The sequence below is a fragment of the Polypterus senegalus genome, chromosome 3, assembly GCF_016835505.1.
Source record: "Polypterus senegalus isolate Bchr_013 chromosome 3, ASM1683550v1, whole genome shotgun sequence".
Lineage (NCBI taxonomy): Eukaryota > Metazoa > Chordata > Cladistia > Polypteriformes > Polypteridae > Polypterus > Polypterus senegalus.
Window position 1 is genome coordinate 217,925,486 of NC_053156.1, and position 21,540 is coordinate 217,947,025.

The 21,540-nt window shown below is 38.0% G+C and overlaps 1 protein-coding gene across 1 annotated transcript; it reads left to right on the top strand.

The window, feature by feature from the left end:
- The first annotated feature begins 4,674 nt into the window (after positions 1–4,674).
- On the top strand, positions 4,675–19,311 carry snrpe (small nuclear ribonucleoprotein polypeptide E). The gene is made up of 5 exons (XM_039748480.1): positions 4,675–4,840; positions 5,077–5,103; positions 6,835–6,897; positions 13,566–13,644; positions 18,024–19,311. The coding sequence occupies exons 1-5, from the start codon at positions 4,787–4,789 to the stop codon at positions 18,077–18,079; spliced, it is 279 nt and encodes a 92-aa protein (XP_039604414.1). The 5' UTR covers positions 4,675–4,786; the 3' UTR covers positions 18,080–19,311.
- Positions 19,312–21,540: the final 2,229 nt, after the last annotated feature.

Sequence of the window (21,540 nt, forward strand, 5' to 3'; positions counted from 1 at the left end):
TTGATTCTACAAAAATAAAAATAAAAGAGGAATAACCTTGGAGGTCAATCATCACTCCGAAAGCAGATAGTAGAGGTCACATACTATATGTGTACCAAATTTCAGGTCAATAGGTCAAACGGTTTGCAAGCTACAGGTGATTTAAAATCCAGGACAGACAAACGAACAGCCACGGTAGCGTATTATATATATATATTGTGGAAGTTGACCCGGACACAGACAGGCAGACACGCTTCATGTCACCCACAAGCACGTTTATTCACAATATATTTACAACAATTGGTCATTCAGACCCAGTCCAAATAGTGCACACAAACCCCAAAGGCCACAATGCCTTTCTTGGGCCGCCTCCATAGCTCTCCTGAGCCGTCCTTCCTCCTCCCGACTCCAGCCTCGAATGAAGGAGACGGCCCCTTTATACATGACCCGGATGAGCCCCAGGTGTTCCTGGCATTCCTACTCTAGCCACGCCCAGCATGGCAGAAGAACCGGCTGTCCTCCCAGCAGCTCTCCGGCGCTGTCCTAATTCTTCCCCAGCACTTCCTGGTGTGGCAGAAGTGCTGGGGTAACAGGTCCCAAGGCATTGGGGTGCCTCCTGGCGGTGACCACAAGCCCCTACAGGGTGGAGCTTCCATGCCCTGTACCCGTGGCCCCAAAGCAACCAGGAAGGCGACCCCACGTGATCCAGGGTGGGCGCAGACCCACATCCGTCCCTCATGGCGTCCCGGCCGGGTCATGGCCCCTGGCATCCCTGACAATATATATATAAAGATATTGTTGGAAATTTGTATTATTTGTCCCAGATCTGGATTGTAGGCATTGAGACAATCTGACCCATTACACTATTCAACAATAAACTACTTTGCCCTCATGTCAATATACATTGACACTACTATATATCACTTAGTGCACATTTTAAAACTCAATGTGGCTTCATAAAAACTAAACCAGACCATAGTACTTGGTTTGGGCTTTAGAATACGGAACATGACACAGAGACTAAAAAGGCTTTGAACTTCTAAACCCTGAAGTTGTAGGTTCAAATTCCACTACTGACAGTGTCACTTCACCTGCCGGAGATCCAGTTGGAAAAACAAAAGAAATTTAACCAATTGTGTCTTAGATGTTGAAATTTACCATAAATGAAGATGTCAAATAAGTAAATGTACAGTAAATTGTATAATAATGCAAGTGTACTGAAGAAATTATTCTTTTCATATACTTTTGCAGTGCTCTGATGGGTTGGTGCATTTTATTCTTCACAACATTATGATTTTAATCATAATTAAGCACGCTATTTGAAGCTTGTCTAACATTACTCACAGGAAGAATGGATAGATAGGATGCCTAAAAGTGTGACATTAAAGAAACCTGTCCAGCAGCATTGCTTAAAAGCAGCAACCAATCACTGACTGGGTCCCAATAAACAGTCAGGCAATAAATCTTGCCAGTGCCAGTTTAGAGGCATTAAGCACTGGACTGCTGTGAGAGTCTAACAAAATCCACTAATACCACCCTGATGACAACAATGTACTAAACTTTGAATGCAAAAATTTACATTTTCTGAAGTGGGACATTTGTGTTTTAGACCTCCAGAAGTCATGCAAGAGTTATAATTTAACATTTTTTAATTTTGTATCTGAAGATGCTTCATGCTCAAGTTCCCAAATTCAGTTCTAGAGAAATACTGAAGCTGTGGGTCTCCATTCCAACCAATTTCACATATACTGTACACTCACTAGCCACTTTATTATTAGTTACACCTTGCTAATACCGGGTTGGACACCCTTTTGCCTTCAAAACTGCCATAATTCTTCATGGCATTGATTCAACAAGATGCTGGAAACATTCAATGATTTTGGTCCATATTAACAGAACAAGCAGTTGCTGCAGATTTGTCGGCTGCACCTCCATTATGCGAATCTGCCCTTCCACCACATCCCTTTACTGGATGGAGATCTGGTGACTGTGCAGGCCATTTAAGTACAACGAAGTCATTGTCATGTTCAAGAAACCAATTTGAGATGATTTGAGCTTTGTGACATGGTGCATTCTCCTGCTGAAAATAGCCATCAAAAGATGGATACACTACAGTCATAAAGGGATGGACTTGGTTAGCCACAATACTCATGTAGGCTGTGGGATTTAAAACACTGCTCAACTGGTAATAAGGTGTCCATAGTATGTCAAGAAAATATCCCACACACCATTACACCACCACCAGTCTGAACCATTGATACAAGGCAGGATGGATCCATGCTTTCACATTATTGACACCAAATTACTGTACCAGCCGAATGTCGCAGCAGAAATTGAGACTGCTACATGTAGTCCATCAGCTTCAAAGTTTGACGTGTAGTGCATTCAGAGATGCTCTTCTGCACAACTCAGGTTTAACAAGTGGTTATTTGAGCTACTGTTGCCTTTCTATCTATTCTGCAGCCATTCTCATCTGAACTCTGGCATCAGCAAGGCATTTTCGCCCAGAGAGCTGCTGCTCACTGGATATTTTCCCCTTTTTCAGACCATTCTTTGTAAAACCCTAGAGATGGCTGTGCATAAAACTCCCAGTAGATCGGCAGTTTCTAAAGTAATCAGACCAGCCCGCCTGGCACCAACAACCATGTACCATTCAAAGTCACTTAAATTAACCTTCTTCCCCATTCTGATGCTCGGTTTGAACTTCAGCAGGTTGCCGTGACTATGTCTACATCCCTAAATACATTGAGATGCTGCCTTGTGATTGGCTGATTAAGATATTTGCATTGACAAGCAGTTGAACAGGTGTACTTAAAGTGGCCAGTGAGTGTATATATAAATGGTTTATTCTCACTTTAAAATGATCTAAGGATTTAGTCTTTTTCTTTTGTTAGTTTTGCATTCAGATATGAACAAAACTCAGACATTTTCATTTTTTGCCTTGTCTTTATAATGTTAACTTTTTTACCATATTCTTTTTAAAATCAGTTTTTCTGTGGAGTTTACTCCCTTACTTGTATCCAAATACTGACGATTAGTGACACACAGTGAATACTAAAGCAGAGCCTCTATTCCACGGGTGTCGAACTCTGGTCCTGGAGGGCCGAAGTGGCTGCAGGTTTTCATTCTAACCATCTTTTTCATTAGTGACTAGTTTTTGCTGCTAATTAACATTTTTTGCTTTAGTTTTAATTAACTTGACTCAGACCCCTTAGTTGTCTCTTTTCCCTTAATTAGCAACCAAATAATAATGAGACACAAAACGAGCCACCACATGACCAGCTCCCATGTGCCCATCGCACAATATCTGAAAGTAAAGAAAGGTGATGGTCACTAAAACGTTGATCTCTCAGATCACCAAAACATTGACGGCATTCTTAGAAAAAAAAACAGAAAATCAGCAGTTTTGGAAAAGTCTGCTGTGGCAGAATGACAGCAGCAACAAGCCATGGAATTAAATAATGGGTTTAATTAACAGCAAGAATTGGCTTCTCATTAAGAGATTGGCTGGAGTGAAATTGGTTAGAGTTTGTAGGCCCAATTTAACTGGTCATCTGTTGGCTCGTTTCACATCACATTTCTGTTTGGTTGCCATTTAATGAAGAAACGAATCAATTCAGACAACTGAATCCATAAAAACAGGGCTATTAAAATGAAGGGGAAAAAAAGTTAACAGTGAACTGGTCACTGATTGGGAAAAGGGTCAGAATGAAAACCTGCAGCCACTGCGGCCCTCCAGGCCCGGAGTTTGACACCCCTGCTCTACTCCAATGTTGCATTCATTTTTGTGCCAATTAGTAATAAAAGGCTAAACTAAATGGGCTTCACGTTCAGTTGCCGTTTACCACCTTAACGGCAGGTGCTCATCCCAACCACCACCTACTTTTAAACTTTATTTAAAATGTTTATTTCCAAGTTTCTGTCTTTTTTGCGTCAATCCAGAAATAACAAAATGGGTCTGCAAAATGTTTTGGGGAATGTAGCAAGCACAAGTTTGCATGACATTAATTACTGATCGGTTTCCCGCTTTAAGATTTCGCTCTTTTTTATTTTATGTTCTGGTCATTAAGACTTTTCTCTAACTAGCTCACAACTGATTTTTAAACTGAAGTAACTGTTTCCCCTGTAGCATTTAGTTTCATTTGCACCTGTGTATGTACTGCCCACCACTGTCAGTATTTGCATAAGCTTAAGAGTAAAATTCCACAGGAAAAGGGGAATTAAAAGAAAATGGTAAAAGAAAGGGAACATTTAAAGATATGGCAAAAATTCAAATTTCCTTTTTTTAAACAAATAAACACGTATTTCTGAATGAAAAATACGATATAAAGACTAACTAAACAATTTTACAATTTTGAAGTAAGGCACATTTAGTTATTTAACTGGTTGAAATGAAAATCAATAGCTACAGTAGTACCCCAGGAATGACACTGCTTATGAGTATATTATAACAAACTGATAATAAAAAATTCATGCAAAAGCAGAGAGGGGCATACAATGTTTTCAAAACAATACGCGCCTACCGCCGCTGACTTGATTCTTATTTTCTTTCGGTATTTAGGGTGGGGATAATCCGAAAGCTGTCCAATCAGCACGTAGCCTCACCATTGCAAAACAAGGTAAGTACTTCTAGTATCCCAGAATGCCAATCATGCGACTGAACAGGAAAGACGTCATTGCTTGAAGGAAATAGAATGTTAAACGCGGCGTGTAAAGAACGAGCGGTAACTACTGAAAAGAAAAGGGTGCTTATCGAACCTCTCTCTGAAAAGCTAGAACTAGTTAGTTTCTTTATCATCCTATAACCATGGCTTACCGCGGACAAGGACAGAAGGTGCAAAAAGTGATGGTGCAGCCCATTGTATCCTTTTTGTTTTTTTAAAAAAAAGTTGAACCCGTCCGATTATTTCAATGGGAAAAGAGAGTTGTGGCCTAGAGGCTTGAACAGTGATCAACATATTTGAGATGTTCGACTACTGTTTTTTTTGCAATAATTGTAATCGGTTATAAATATGTTATTATGGATAGCTTATTATTTGAACTGTACACTTAGATCTTATTATGAGTGTTTTTTTTCTTTAACCTTTTTTTACTCAGAATCTTATATTCAGGTACCTTCAGAATGTAAGTATTACTCTTTTTGTCGTCATAACTTTGAAAAGACTTTAAGAGCGTTCAGTTTGTTTGTACACACGTCTCCAAGGGACTTGTGGCCCCTTCTGTGTTTTAAGGAAACTTGTGTTTGTGGTTTCAAGCTTTTGTCGCCGAAAGTAAATATGTATCACTAAAATATGAAGTAAAGTAGCTGACTTACCGTTTTAGGATCATGTGCCTTGCCTCCTTCATCTCTTCATGTAACAATCAAGGTCTCATGAGAAAATGGCAAAAAGCCGGTGTGTGCAATGTCATTTCCAGGGCTTGAAATTCATTTTTGAAATTTGGGGATCGCCTCATAAATTTCAGTGGTATTAAAAAACCAATAGTTTAAAAAGCAATTTGATGTTAATATTTTAGCCATTTTTAAAATGGCATACCTTTAGTCAGTCTGATGTTTATAGTAGTTTAAACTGAGTGGATAAAGTCAGTCTTTCAAATAATTTGTCTGCTTTTTTTTTAACTTAAAATAATTATTTTATTTTGCATGTAGAGATTTCCGCTCATATTTAGCCAAAAGCCAGACTCGACATGGTAAAATTACACCAGTAGAGTAATACAAAACAGTTTACAGAATGTGAAATAAAATACACTGAGACAAACAGGTGTTTTATTTTATCTTTTTTTCCTATCAGAATATAATTTTATGTAGTTTTAAGAGCAATTAGGCTGTAAGTGAATATATTTAAGAAATTTCAGATAGTTGAAATGTAGTAAACATATTTGTAGCTTAGGTGGCACAGTAGTGTACAATGCTTAGAACTGCCATTGTACAGAACCTGCATACTACATTAAGATCCAGCACTTGTTTGCATGTTCTCCATGTGTCTCTGTGGTGTTCTTCTGGGTTACTCCAGTTACCTCCATGTCTTCTCAAAGCATGCAGGTTTGGACCCAGTGCAACTATGAGTTATGTGTGTGAGTGACCCTTTGATAAACTGATACTATGTCCATGCCCTCTTCCTGCATTTTGCTCAGTGCTGCCTGTATAGGCTCTTGCGCCCTGCTACTCTAGGAAAGGTGCTATATAAATAAAATTTATTATTATTACTCTGAATTGGAGTAAGCAGGTGTGAGAATGACGAAGACTATTAGTCTGTTTGAAAATATAACATTTTTTTGAGGTTCTAATTAACTGTTGTCAAAACTAAAGGATGTTTTCTAAAAGATCATAAGAGGAAATGCAGGTAAATTGTGTTTTCATAAGTAAAGGATTGTACAAAGTCCTTATTTTTCTGCTGAAATATTCTTTTCTTTTTTTTTTTTTTTCAGAATTCTGTATCTGGCTTAGCTGTGTTTATGTATACTGATCATAAATAACTGTTTTGATCTTTGGAATGGTCAAACTTTTATAGTATTTATTCCATACACAAATGAAATCGTAGGAAGGATAAAACAAAGTGCTTATATTTTGCATAACATACCCTAGAATAACATGATGAAAAAACATTACAGGGGGGAAAAAACCCTCTTTCACTTTTCAGATTTGTTAGTAAGTAGTTTAGTATTAAGTAAAAATGATAATTTAAAGCTTTTGCCATTGTTTGTCATTTGTCTAAAATGTTAGGTTACGTGCAAATTTTAATGCACTAAGTCATATGGAGAGTATAGTACAAGCATAAGGGTACCAAGATAGTTTGTAATTAGTAATTTAGTAATTGGATTGGAAAAAAAACTAACCAAACGTTTCTTTCATTCTAGAGATCAAGAATCCAGGTGTGGCTGTATGAGCAAGTAAACATGCGGATAGAAGGATGTATCATTGTAAGTAAAATGCACACATTTATCTACAGCATTTTGTAGTTTTAACACTGCTATAAAATGATAGAGAATAAAGTGTAGAAATTGGGACTTATGTGTGTGTACATGTAATGCATATAACACATTACTTTTATTTTTAGGTCAACCATTCTTTCATCTTAAACTCTTATTCACATAACTAAAAAAATAATTGTAACAAGAAAATAATTTGATTTGAACATTGTCAGGATCTGACAGGTTAGCTTCAGTCAACTTAGTCATAATATCTACAAGTGTCTAAATGTTAATTAGAGGGAGCTGCCACCATTTCTACAAGTGAAGGAAATCACTAGATGTTTCCATTTGATAGATTTCTCCAGAATCGCACACACACATGTTCAGTTGAAGTGAAATATAGTGACCATCATGACAGTTTGCTAGTTATACCATTCTTTGTTGCCGCACGCCTTGTTGATAGATATTTTCATCCTGGTGGATGTGACTGCCATAAGGATATAGAATTAAAGTGATTATTTAGAGTTGGTTTCAGTATGACAAGATGTATGAATCACTTAAAGTTGATCAGTGAACCACAACAATGGCAGGAAAATGCATTTAGCTCCGTAACAAAGTCATTGAAAGCCCTCCGTGTGCATGCCTATTTACTTATTAGGTATTGTACACACATGAATCCAACTGTTTGAACAAAAGTAAGAATTACGTTCAAAAACATTTTTTTTCTGTTGCATAGTAGACCAGTAGATTTGCTTTGGTGCCACTCCTGCCACATTTGAGATATGAAAAGGAGTCAATAGTATTTGTCTAAGAAGTAATCTAAGGACTGTTGCTGTATTATGAATGTTGGCTGAAAACGCAGACTTGAAGGTATTTACCTCTAAACTGGTTGGATGGATGGATGGTTGAATGGTTTAGGAATTACAGTACTTACGTGTTTTCCCCTTTCTTGCCAAATGACCAATAGTAATTAGACAGTGGACTCGCTGGTGGTTATGTTGACAGGTGTGGGCAGCTCCCTCCTTATTTTATTAACATCTAAGCAGTTCTGGAGTTGATTCCAAGTGAGGAATTTGCATTTGGAAGCTGTTGGTGGGAACTCTCCAGCAGCTGGGGGAAAAAAAAATCAACCCTTCATAGAGACAGCAGAGACATTAGGAATGGCCAAATCAGGAATTTGGTTCACTCTTAAAAAGAAGGAACATAATCCTAAAAAGCAGGGATGATCCGATCGATTGGCTATTAATCGAAATCGAATGATTTTCACTAAAAAAAAGACTTGATCGGTAAAACGACAGGTCTCGCAAGCTATTCTTTTCAGCCCCTGTTTTTCTAAACTTTACAGTAATTTAGTTGTGGTATTCCTTTATGTATTGCAGTGTTTGAGCCAGCATTCCTTTTTTTTTTTTTATCCTTTCTTTTGCAACACAGTTCCAACAATATAAACAAAACCGCGAGTGGGAGCTTGTTTTATCAGTGAACAAAAGGCGATTGGTATATTAGCTGATGTGTTAAAGAAAGTGGAGTACTAAATTGGGGGGGGGGCTAGGGGGGAGTAATCCGAGATGTCACCCTGTGGAACTAGACAAACAGCAAGAAAAGCTACTTTAAGGAATTTAGACCTTTAACTCTTTTAGGGTGGATGTCGGCTTTTAAAGAAACTCGGGTGAAGGACAGTAATAAGTTTAAACGGTAACAAATATCACTGTTAGCGTTTCAGTTTGACTGTCTTTGCTAAAACGATCTGACTTTGTTTCTCTGCGCTTGCATGAGTAGGAAAGAGCAAACCACCTCTAAAATGGCATTGATATCTGGCCATTGATTTTTATGCAAGTGATCTGGAGATGGAGATCGAAAACAAAAAAGTGAGGTGCTAGCATCAGCTGATCATGGTGCTGACAACATTCCTGTAGCTGATGCACCTACTGCAACGTGTAAGGACTGCCATTTATGATGACAAGAGGTACAAACCAGATTGCGTTGCATTGTGACTGCCACCGCTGCCCTCCTGCTGTGTGAAGACAGCCAGGCAGCCAGTCTGTCGCACACTCTTGCCGGCTTTCGAGCAGCCCCCGCATAGCCGCTTCTGCCAGAGATGCGAAATGGGTGCAGCCTCCTCACACAGCAACAAACTTCTGTTGATTTTATATGTGAAACCATTGCTTTGTGTGCTTTTCAGAAAACTGAGGTTTTTTTTTGAAAAAATATTTTAAACAGTTAAATTGAAACGGACACCAATTGAGTTTGGACAGATAGCTTGTTTAAAATGCAGCTGCTTACATGTCTAACAAAGAAAAGATAAAGACAAATTTGAAATTGCTGCGCAGTAAACAATAGACATTTTCTGAAGATTTGTACTATGTTTATTATTTGTTGCGGTGTCATACAGCATAGGTTTTGGAAAGAAACAAGTACTTAATTAAAATGGTGATCCATATTTTATTACACCTCAAGAAATACGAATATCTAGATATACTGAAGTAAAAAGCACCTGTATAAATATAGTAAATGTATATTTTAACAGGAAAAAGCTGTAGTGCAATTAATGATGTAAAATGATTAATGTATAAGTGCATGAATGTTTACATTTAAGCAGTGTTTTTAATTGCCAATATTAATTAATTGATTGTATGAGAATATCTGTATATATTTTTGTTAGAAGTGGTAAAAACGACTGTTTTTAATTAAGCCTTGTTTCAGATAGGTACAGTACACCCGGAAAGTATTCACAGCACATCAATCAGTTTTTCCATATTTTATGTTACAGCCTTATTCCAAAATAGATTAAACTCATTTTTTTCCTCAGAATTCTACACACAACACCCCATAATGACAACGTGAAAAAAGTTTACTTGAGGTTTTTGCTAATTTATTAAAAATTTTAAAAACTGTGAAATCACATGTACATAAGTATTCACAGCCTTTGCCATGCATCCTGTTTCCCCTGATCATCCTTGATATGTTTCTGCAGCTTCATTGGAGTCCACCTGTGGTAAATTCAGTTGATTGGACATGATTGGAAAGGCACACACCTGTCTATATAAGGTCCCACAGTTGACAGTTCATGTCAGAACACAAACCAAGCATGAAGTCAAAGGAATTGTCTGTAGACCTCTGAGACAGGATTGTCTCGAGGTACAAATCTGGGGAAGGTTACAGAAAAATTTCTGCTGCTTTGAAGGTCCCAATGAGCACAGTGGCCTCCATCCTCTATAAGAAGAAGAAGTTCGAAACCACCAGGACTCTTCCTAGAGCTGGCTGGCCATCTAAACTGAGCGATCGGGGGAGAAGGGCCTTAGTCAGGGAGGTGACCAGGAACCCAGTGGTCACTCTTTCAGAGCTCCAGAGGTCCTCTGGAGAGAGGAGAACCTTCCAGAAGGACAACCATCTCTGCAGCAATCAGGCCTGTATGGTAGAGTGGCCAGACAGAAGCCACTCCTTAGTAAAAGGCACATAGCAGCCCGCCTGGAGTTTGCCAAAAGGCACTTGAAAGACTCCCAGACCATGAGAAACAATACTCTGGTCTGATGAGACAAAGATTGAACTCTTTGGTGTGCATTCCAGGCGTCACGTTTGGAGGAAACCAGGCACCGCTTGTCACTAGGCCAATACCATCCCTACAGTGAAGCATGGTGGTGGCAATATTATGCTGTGGGGATGTTTTTCAGCGGCAGGAACTGGAAGACTAGTCAGGATAAAGGGAAAGATGACTGCAGCAATGTACAGACACCTCCTGGATGAAAACCTGCTCCAGAGCGCTCTTCACCTCAGACTTGGGTGACAGTTCATCTTTCAGCAGGACACGACCCTAAGCACACAGCCAAGATATCAAAGGAGTGGCTTCAGGACAACTCTGTGAATGTCCTTGAGTGGCCCAGCCAGAGCCCAGACTTGAATCTGATTGAACATCTGGAGATCTTCAAATGGCTGTGCACCGACGCTTCCCATCCAACCTGATGGAGCTTGAGAGGTGCCTCAAAGAGGAATGGGCGAAACTGGCCAAGTATAGGTGTGCCAAGCTTGTGGCATCATATTCAAAATGACTTGAGGCTGTAATTGCTGCCAAAGGTGCATCGACAAAGTATTGAGCAAAAGCTGTGAATACTTATGTACATGTGATTTCTCAGTTTTTTTTATTTGTAATAAATTTGCAAAAACCTCAAGTAAACTTTTTCACATTGTCATTATGGGGTGTTTGTGTAGAATTCTGAGGAAAAAAATTAATTTAATCCATTTTGGAAAAAGGCTGTAACATAACAAAATGTGGAAAAAGTGATGCGCTGTGCATACTTTCCGGGTGCACTGTACATTAGAGAATAATTGATTTTACAGGTTGTAGTTCTGAGAAGCAATTTATTTTCTTATGATGTATGTATTATAGATATATATTTTTGTACATATTAAAGTATGCATTTTATGGTCACTGATCAGTAAGTCTACAGAACTTCATTCTGTTAATAAAAACAGGTGGTCTATAGTTTAATTATAAAAGTATACTTCAGTGTAGGACAAAAGGCTTCTATTTGTCCATTTATGCAGGAGAATAGCATAAAAGGTTTTTTAAAAATGTTTTAAGAAAAAAAGGCAGAATCGGCCAATCAAGTAACATGAAATTGGTGATCGGTATCAGCCTTAAAAACCTGATCAGAGCATCCCTACCTAAAAACCTTAAGGAACACAGAACAACTTTGCAGAAAGATTGCAGAAGTCTATCCTAGGTAAAGAATAACCCCACTCACAACATCTATCCAAGTCAAGAACACTTTCTAGGTGGGGTGCACATCATTGTCAATGTGTACAATCAAGAGAACACTTCATGAACGTAATAAATACAGAGGGTTTACCACTCTGTGCAAACCACTGGTTAAACTTCAAGATTAGGGTCAGATTAGACTTTTCCTCGAAACATCTGAAAAGCCGGTCAAGTTTTGGAAGCATATTCTTTGGGCATAATAAGCCAAGTTCAGTATGTATCAGAATAATAGGAAGCGAAGGGAAGCAATGGGCTCATGATCTGAAGCATACTGTTATGACATGGACATGTATAGCTGCCAGTGGAACTCGGTCAGTAGTGTCTATTTATAATATGACTACTTACACATGCGGCAGGATGAATTCTTAAGTGTATAGGGCTATGTTATTTGTTTAAAATTCAGCAAAATGCTGCAAAATTGATAGGACTGATGCATGGCAACCCAAAACATGTTGCAACCCGTGCACTTTTCAAGATAAAGAAGTGAAATATTATTCAGTGGCCTAGTCAGTTACTTGACCTCCACTCAATTGAACATGCAGTTCACACATTAAAAGTCGAAACTGATGATGAAATGTTAAGCACCTACTTTTTGTGATCAGATTTTTATTAGACACTGAAATGGCAAAATTCTCTGTTGGAGTACTAATCTGAAGTAATAAAAGGAGCCTCATCATACAACAAAGGCACACTGCTTTGAATAGGAGAAAGGAAAAAAAAAAAAAAAGTAAATTGTCCATCCAATCCATGTCAAACGAGCTAGTTAGTGATAGTGGCACTGAATGTTGCTTTGGAACACTGAGATTTTCTAAAGAACTAAATTGTAAAAGCATGATTTTTTTTTTTTTTTTTTGAGCTTGTGCAAGTGATTTTAATGTGAGTTTTTTGCTGCTACAGTGCCTAATGAGAGAAGTTCGTTGTGTACAGTAGATGAGAAAGATAATAGATTCAAAAGCAGGAAACATGAAGCATATCATATTTGACACCCAATCTTAGAAATTGAATTAGTGACAAATGACCATGAAGAAGCTATAGGGGAACAGTCCAAGAACATGTGAATAAAGGTTGCAGGGAAGACACAAGCATAGTGTGCAGGAGGGCCAGGAGTAAGTCCAATGCTAAAACACTTTTGTGAGGTTAAGATATAAAAGTCTTGTACAAATTTAAACTGAATGTGTTGATCTTTAGGATTTTTGGAGACTAGATATTATTCCAAGGGAATGGAGGAGCAGCAAGATGGTTGATGGGATAGTAGGAAGCCTTATCTAAAATAGCATAATGTTTATTGACTGGTTTCTTTGCAGAAGTTAAGGAGTAAAACCTATTATACAATGGGTGAAGAGCAAGACAATGGAGTACCATGTCCTTCGAACTAGTTTGAGTCAGTAGTTTAAGAATGAGACAGAAGGAATAGAAGCTTTGAACGTAAATAGAATGGAAGGGGCCAGAATCAATAAATGTCTCTAGACCCAGATGTGCCCATGGGGTGGGGAAATACACTGCAGCCATCAATTCCAAAGGCTCATTTAAAACAAAAATATAGTGTGGGAATACCTAAACTGGGTTGGGAACTTAGCATGGTACAAAGTCCCGAGTACATAAGAGATTAGAAGAGCAGATGGGGAACTGGAAGTCATTTTATTACACTCCATAGGATACGAAGGAAGAGAAGTGGAGGGTGAGAAATAACAAAATCCTGTTGGTTGAAGGGTAAATGCAAAGTGATGAAGTTCTATGCCTGGTAGGTACACCCAAAAAGCACCTGTTTTTAATACTAATTCCTTCCCTTTTTCCTTGGGAGCTTTGCCAGTAAAATGCAAATTACCTTATAAATTTTATGGGCAGTTTATATGCTTGTTGGATGAGAGCAGAATTCTTTTTGCAGCCAAGAGTTAAACATTAATGTTCATTTGTTAATTTGTAGGGTTTTGATGAATACATGAATTTAGTATTGGATGATGCAGAAGAAGTTCACATGAAAACAAAAACAAGGAAACCACTTGGTAAGAACTTGGTCTTCTATTTATATGATTCTGTGCATCACTGTCAGTAACATGTAACAAAGAAATTAAACCGGCTAATTAACCTTTATGCATAAGTAATTTCAGTTTTGAGCTGAAAAGAAGCAAAACTATAACATATCTTATATGTGTGTTTTGTACAAATAAAATATGTCCCTAGTATTTTATAACAATATTGCTTTTGTACTACTGTGTCCTATGAGAGAAATCCAACCTTTAAGTGAAGTAAATGTGCTCTAAGAAAAAAAAAAATCCCCCTCAAGAAATAATTATTAAAAAAGCCCAGTGTGCCACAAATACTGGTACCCCTGCATTTAATATATTGTACAGTCTCCCTTTGCCAATACAACAGCCCTGAGTCTTTTTCTATAACATGTTATCCATCCATCCATTTTTCAACCCGCTGAATCCAAACACAGGGTCATAAATTTGAAAAATATGGAGCAGGGAGTCTAACGCCATTCCTTAGTATCATCCAGGCTGTTGGGTCCTCTCCTCCACTCTACTCTTTAGCTCATTCCAAAGTTTTGAATGGTATTTAGTTCCAGGGACTGAGACTGGCATGGCAGAAACTTGATTTTGTGTTCCTTTATCCATTTTTTTTTTTTTTTTTTTTTTTGATTTTGGACACTTTTTGGATCATTGTCCTGCTGGAAGATCCAATGACAACCCTGTTTTAGTTTGTTGTTGGAGAAATCAAACTTCCAGTCCAATAGTGTTTAGCAAGCTCCTGGTTCTGCGGCTTGTGGTTAAATGACAAGAACAGCTTTTTTGGTTGGTTTGTTTTTTTTCTCTGGCATGCCTTCCAAATCTGTTTCCATGGAGGCTTGGTGACCCCAAGATATTACTATTACAAGATAGATAGATAGATAGATATATTATATATATATATATATATATATATATTTTTTTAAAGCCATCCTACTCACTTTGCATGGGGGCAAAATAAACTTGGGTCCTGTCCCACGTAAATTGGTAACAGTTACAGTTAAACTCAACTTTTTCATTATTACCTTAACTGTAGATATGGCCATTTTCAGGCGAGTAGCATTTTTTTTGCCATTCCCTGCTTTGAGGTCATTACACTTTTTTTCCTCATTTTTGTGTTCTCATCTTTCCCATGCTGATGAGTGAATAAGGGAATTTAGCCTCTGCACCTCCTTACAACAACATTTATTTATATAGCACATTTTCATACAAACAGTAGCTCAAAGTGCTTTACATAATAAAGAATAGAAAAATAAAAGACACAATAAGAAAACAAAATAAATCAACATTAATTAACATCGAATAAGAGTAAGGTTCAATGGCCAGGGGGGACAGAAAAAACAAAACTCCAGACAGCTGGAGAAAAAATAAAATCCGTAGGGATTCCAGACCATGAGACCGCCCAGTTCCCTCTGGACATTCTACTGAACATCCATCCATTCATCCATTTTCTAACCCGCTGCATCCGAATACAGGGTCACGGGGGTCTGCTGGAGCCAATCCCAGCCAACACAGGGCACAAGGCAGGAACCAATCCTGGGCAGGGTGCCAACCCACCACAGGACACACACACAAACACATCCAAACACCAAGCACACACTAGGGCCAATTGAGAATCGCCAATCCACCTAACCTGCATGTCTTTGGATTGTGGGAGGAAACCGGAGCGCCCGGAGGAAACCCACACAGACACGGGGAGAACATGCAAACTCCACGCAGGGTCTACTGAACATAAATGAAACAATCCTCTTTGGATTTAGGGTTCTCACAGAAGGGCTTGATGATGATGGTCACATAGAGTTGTGCCTTTTAATCCATCCATCATTGTTGGAGCATCATGAAGCTTTGAGTAGGTGGAGGTGACGCAAGCCACCACCACCTACTGAAACCGGAAAAAGAAACAGAAAAGAGAGTAGAGGTCAGTACGGATTTTAGAGCCACCATGAGTAGTTATTATAAGGAAATTGAACATACAGAGTATCAGGATAGAATTAAATTGAAGTGTTATTACTTTAACATGACCTTTCTATGTTTTCAGCAGTGTTTTAAACTGCTCTACTGTATTAGCCTGGCGAATTCCTATTGGCAGGCTATTCCAGATTTTAGGTGCATAACAGCAGAAGGCCATATATTTATACCCCAGTGAAATAGGAAGTCATCGATTACTGTTTGAATGTTTCTGCACTCTGTGATCAAGTCAGATCTAAATGAAAAAATGCTTCAGTTACACTTTGTTCATATGAATTTCTAGGGGTTCCTATAATAGTGTCACTTGTGGTTTTGTTAAAAATAATTTCTTGATGAAGGATTATTTTATCTCGGTATACATTTATTTTAAATACAGGTTGGATTTCTATCTTTTTTTCAGTACTAGGTTGTAATTCATTTAAAGGTGATTTTTTTTTTTTTCTTTCTTTCTCCAACTTGTTTTTCTTCTTTACCAGGAGTGTCAATAATTGTGGCATCTATATATTTATAAATATATGTACTAGGGTGGTACAATCGGCCAAATACCAAGGTTTGAAATTAAAAATATTCAAATATATTCAAACTTGGGTTGACGATTCTGGACATTCATGTACGTTATGTGGTTTTTTTGTTTATTTTTATGGTAGAGAAAGCTATAGCAAGAAAAACCCTAACAGTGGGTGGGGAATTTTAAGTGGTACTCTGGCAACTCTTCCTTAAGTACAAGAGCCATTAAAAACTTGAGCAGCTGCCCCTTATAAAAGGGAAGCATTTTCACCACTGTCTTGTTTACAGTAACACTGATGACTGGGTGTACAAGTCTAAAACCGCTTGTTTTGTTTGGCAAGAAAGCACTGTCCTTGACCCCCGTCCTTCAGTTTTTTCTGTGGAGGTGCCCTCACAAAAATTGCTTTCCCCAGGACTCTACACTAACCCAGTTTCCTATCCCTCACAGCTGTTCTTGCTAGCAGCAAGACATGCCCCAGTGCGTTTGTAGTCCAGGACACCAGCTGAGTGATACAGCCGATACCCACGCAATGCTTTGCAGAGGAGAAACCATGGGGGGGGGGAGGAATTAATACTGTAGCGAAGCACTATGCTATAATGTGAGGTTCATATGGATTTAAGTTTCTTTTCATGGCTTACAGTTCTGGCAAGGTCCAAGATAAATACGGGTCAGTTCGTAAGACCATGACAGAGTGAGAATAGTGAGCGAAGTAAGAGTAAAAGGCAGGCAGGTCAAAGGTTGGACATGTTTTATTATTTTGAAGATTTCCAATAGGCTGCAGCATGATACAGTTAATATCACAGCATTCAGAATTAAAAGCTTTTTGACATTTTTTTTTCTTCCTATACAGATGCAGCAATATTGTAATAAAGGTGACCTAAATATTTTTAATTGCACCTCATTGTTTTAGGCATTACACTATATATATCTATATCTATCTCAAACCAGCAGTCACATAAAATGAGTAATTGTGGAACGCAGAGTTTTGTCTGACGCTAGCGAGGCTCTTTGATAATGCAGTGGGATAGAAAAAAACGCCCTATGTCGTGAAGGGGTCTGACTTTACATTTTACTATTGAAAGGTGGTAAGCTAACTATTCAAAATTCAAAACTATTCAAAATTTCCAAAAGGTTAATCATGGACATGAAATACATAATCAGACCAGTAAAGTACAGTACTGCAGCTTTGCATTGTGTCTGGCGTAACCCAGTGCCAAAATTAGTACAGGGAAAACGAACAACAGTTCTCTTACAGTTTAATATCGGCTTTTGCCTTCAAATAAGTGTTTTTAAATAAGTTCAAATTATATTCAAATGGTGAGTCATTATGACAGCCCTAGTAGTTGTGTATATTTTAAATATATTTTGTCCCAGTAACTGCTTGGTATTGCCTCAAATCAATTAGATAACAAAGTTGTGTGTTCTGAATTATTAAAGTTCCTCTGTACAGGAATGTCCAGAATTAATCAGATAATCTATCTATCATAGATTTAGAGGTTCAGATGTACACTGCAAGACTTCTTTGTAACTATATGCATAAAACAATGTGACTAAAATATCTACCGTACATTTTGTTTCAGCATCATTGTTTCAGTCTCCTCTATTGCAATTACTTAAAACTGTGTTTAACAGCCAATTTGAAGGAAGCAGGGTTTTTTTTTTCTTTTATAAACTTGCCACTATATAGACTAAGAAATAACCTAGACACATTGCAGCTTAACAATTTCCTCTTAAAAGAGAATTTTCGTAGGTAAAAACAACGATGCTCAGTTATAAAATGTGCCCTCTCACAAATACAGGGCTGGTTGATATACATTATTTTATGTACAGTATTTTCAAGATATAAAAGTCAGCTTCCTTTTTTTTAATGCTGAACCAAGCTTGTTTTGTTTTGCAGGACGAATCATGTTGAAAGGAGACAACATCACCCTTCTACAGAGTGTTACAAACTAATCTATAGGGCCTTGAATGCAGAATATTAATTGTGAATCCAGTGGCAGAAAGTGTTGTGTGCATTTGTGTTTTTTTTTTTTTTTGTGGGATTTGTGGGGGAGGCTTTGTACAGTAGGATATTTTGAGTGTTCAATTTTACACTTAAATAAAAAAATTACTTTTTACTATAACCTTTTGAGATTTTGTCTAGGTAGACAAACAAATGCAATGTATTATTCCAAACAGAAGTTTCAACAATTACTTAAATATCAAGCATCAAATTAAACCTGTATCAAAGCCAGTGTTTGTGTGTCCATGAGGATCATACTCCTCTTGTATAATTTACTGCAAATTGTGAAATGTTGAATACTTACAAGGCCTATTGATTGATATTAGTTTCAATCTTTTTTTCTTTGGGACCTGTTTTAGGATAATTTAGTGCTTTGTTAGAGAAATATTTTTTTTCCTGACTAAGTTTTCTGTCTGACAGTAAAACAATATGTTGGTTTATTTTTAATACTTCATTTGATTGGTTTTCTTTACCCTGTTTTGTAGTACATTCTCCTTGTACTGCTTTATGATTTACATAAAAATCCAAGCAGTAACTTTGAGTTACTGTATTTTTAGCCAGTACCAGCATTTTTGAATATTTCCTTGATCTTTATCTGGCATGTTCACCCGACTAATAACTAAATATAGTACAACTGTTGAATTATTTCATAAAAAGAAGTAAACATTTGTTCTCCTTTTTTTTTTTTTTTTTTAATTTTAGTTATTCTATGGTTTAAAACAAAAAAAAAAAAAGGTGCACATTTTCACTAGGTTTAGGAGTTCTAAAAAAATGCAGCATTGTTTTATTCTTGAAAAAATGTAACACTGGAAGTTTTTAAATCATACTGTCATTGTTATGGATTGAAAGATGAGAATTGTAGCATTATGTGAGAGGCACAAAACGTTTGTTCTCAAAAGAATGCACGTCTATCTTTATTTGTTGCAGAAATATATTTTGGCCACAAGGTGGTGATGTATACTTTAGTCTTTACTGTTTGCAACATGCAGATCAGAAATTGTTTTGGGTGCTTGAATTAAAGTATTGTCCTTAAAACTGAAGAGGAATAGAAATAAGGAGAGAGCATTGTGTATTCGTAAGCAATTAGGGGGTTATGGGGTGTGTTTGAGAGATGCCAACTGAACAGACTTTCCTTTTTCTAATATTGTCCCATTTATGTATATTAAAACATAACTAATTTAAATTGTCATTGATCATTTTTAACTTTATAATTGCACTATTTTGATATGTAACTTGATTAGGGCAAAGTGTGCATCTTTCATACACTGTGTGTACAATTATTAGGCAAGTGAGTATTTTGACCATTTTTATTTATATATTCCAACTCCAAACTGTATAAACTTAAATGCTTATTGAATTTAAGCATATCTGGTTATGTGTATTTGTGTAATGAGGAAGGGTGTGGCCTAAGGAGATCAACACCCAATATCAAGGTGTGCATAATTAGGCAGCTTGTTTTCCTTCGGTAAAATGGGCCAAAAAAGAGATTTAACTGACTCTGAAAAGTCAAAAATTGTAAAAAGTCTTTTAGAGGGGTGCACCACTCTTGAAATTGCTAAGATATTGGGCTGTGATCACAGAACCATCATACATCAAATAGTCAACAGGGTCGCAAGAAACGTGATGAGAAAAAGATGCAAATGAACTGCTAAAGATTTGACAAAAATCAAATATGAAGCTACCAGGAACCCATTATCTTCCAGTGATGTCATATTCCAGAGCTGCAACCTACCTGGAGTGTCCAGAAGTACAGTGCATCCAGAAAGTATTCACACCTCTTCACTTTTTCCACATTTTGTTATGTTACAGCCTTATTCCAAAATGGATTAAATTAATTTTTTTCCTCAGAATTCTACACAACACCCCATAATGACAATGTGAAAAAAGTTTACTTGAGGTTTTTACATATTTATTAAAAATAACTGAGAAAGCACATGTATATAAGTATTGACAGCCTTTGTTCAATACTTTGTCGATGCACCTTTGACAGTAATTACAGCCCCAAGTCTTTTGGAAAATGATGCCACAAGCTTGGCACACCTATCCGTGACCAGTTTCGCCCATTCCTCTTTTCAGCACCTCTCAAGCTCCATCAGGTTGGATGGGAAGCGTCGGTGCACAGCCATTTTAAGATCTCTCCAGAGATGTTCAATCGGATTCAAGTCTGGGCTCTGGCTGGGCCACTCAAGGACATTCACAGAGTTGTCCTGAAGCCACTCCTTTGATATCTTGGCTGTGTGCTTAGGGTCGTTGTCCTGCTGAAAGATGAACTGTCGCCCCAGTCTGAGGTCAAAAGCGCTCTGGAGCAGGTTTTCATCCAGGATGTCTCTGTACATTGCTGCAGTCATCTTTTCCTTTATCCTGACTAATTTCCCAGTTCCTGCCGCTGAAAACATCCCCACAGCATAATACTGCCACCACCATGCTTCACTGTAGGGATGGTATTGGCCTGGTGATGAGCGGTTCCTGGTTTCCTCCAAACGTGACGCCTGGAATTCGCACCAAAGAGTTCAATCTTTGTCTCATCAGACCAGAGAATTGTTTCTCATGGTCTGAGAGTCTTTCAAGTGCCTTTTGGCAAACTCCAGGCGGGCTGCCGTGTGCCTTTTACTAAGGAGTGGCTTCCGTCTGGCCACTCTACCATGCAGGCCTGATTGGTGGATTGCTGCAGAGATGGGTGTCTTTCTGGAAGGTTCTCCTCTCTCTACAGAGGACCTCTGGAGCTCTGACAGAGTGACCATCAGGTTCTTGGTCATTTCCCTGACTAAGGCCCTTCTCCCCCGATCGCTCAGTTTAGATGGCCGGCCAGCTTTAGGAAGAGTCCTGGTGGTTTCAACCTTCTTCCACTTATGGATGATGGAGGCCACTGTGCTCATTGGGCCCTTCAAAGCAGCAGAAATTTCTCTGTAACCTTCCCCAGATTTGTGCCTCGAGACAATCCTGTCTTGGAGGTCTACAGACAATTCCTTTGACTTCATGCTTGGTTTGTGCTCTGACATAAACTGTCAGCTGTGGAACCTTATATAGACGGGTGTGTGCCTTTACAAATCATGTCCAATCAACTGAATTTACCACAGGTGGACTCCAATGAAGCTGCAGAAACATCTCAAGGATGATCAGGGGAATCCGGATGCACCTGAGCACAATTTTGAGCTTCATGGCAAAGGCTGTGAATACTTATGTACATGTGCTTTCTCAATTTTTTTTTATGTTTAATAAATTAGCAAAAATCTCAAAACTTTTTTCACATTTTTGCGTGTCGCATGTAGTCACAAAAAATTAATTTAATCCATTTTGGAATAAGGCTGTAACATAACAAAATGTGGAAAAAGTGATGCGCTGTGAATACTTTCTGGATGCACTGTACAAGGTGTTCAGTGTTAATAGACATGACGAAGGTAAGAAAGGCTGA

Coding starts and splice junctions, on each gene's coding strand:
- snrpe (XM_039748480.1), top strand. CDS start 4,787: ATGGCTTACCGCGGACAAGGACAGAAGGTGCAAAAAGTGATGGTGCAG. Junction 5,104..6,834: donor TATTCAGGTACCTTCAGAAT/GTAAGTATTACT, acceptor CTTTCATTCTAG/AGATCAAGAATCCAGGTGTG. Junction 13,645..18,023: donor AAAAACAAGGAAACCACTTG/GTAAGAACTTGG, acceptor TTTGTTTTGCAG/GACGAATCATGTTGAAAGGA.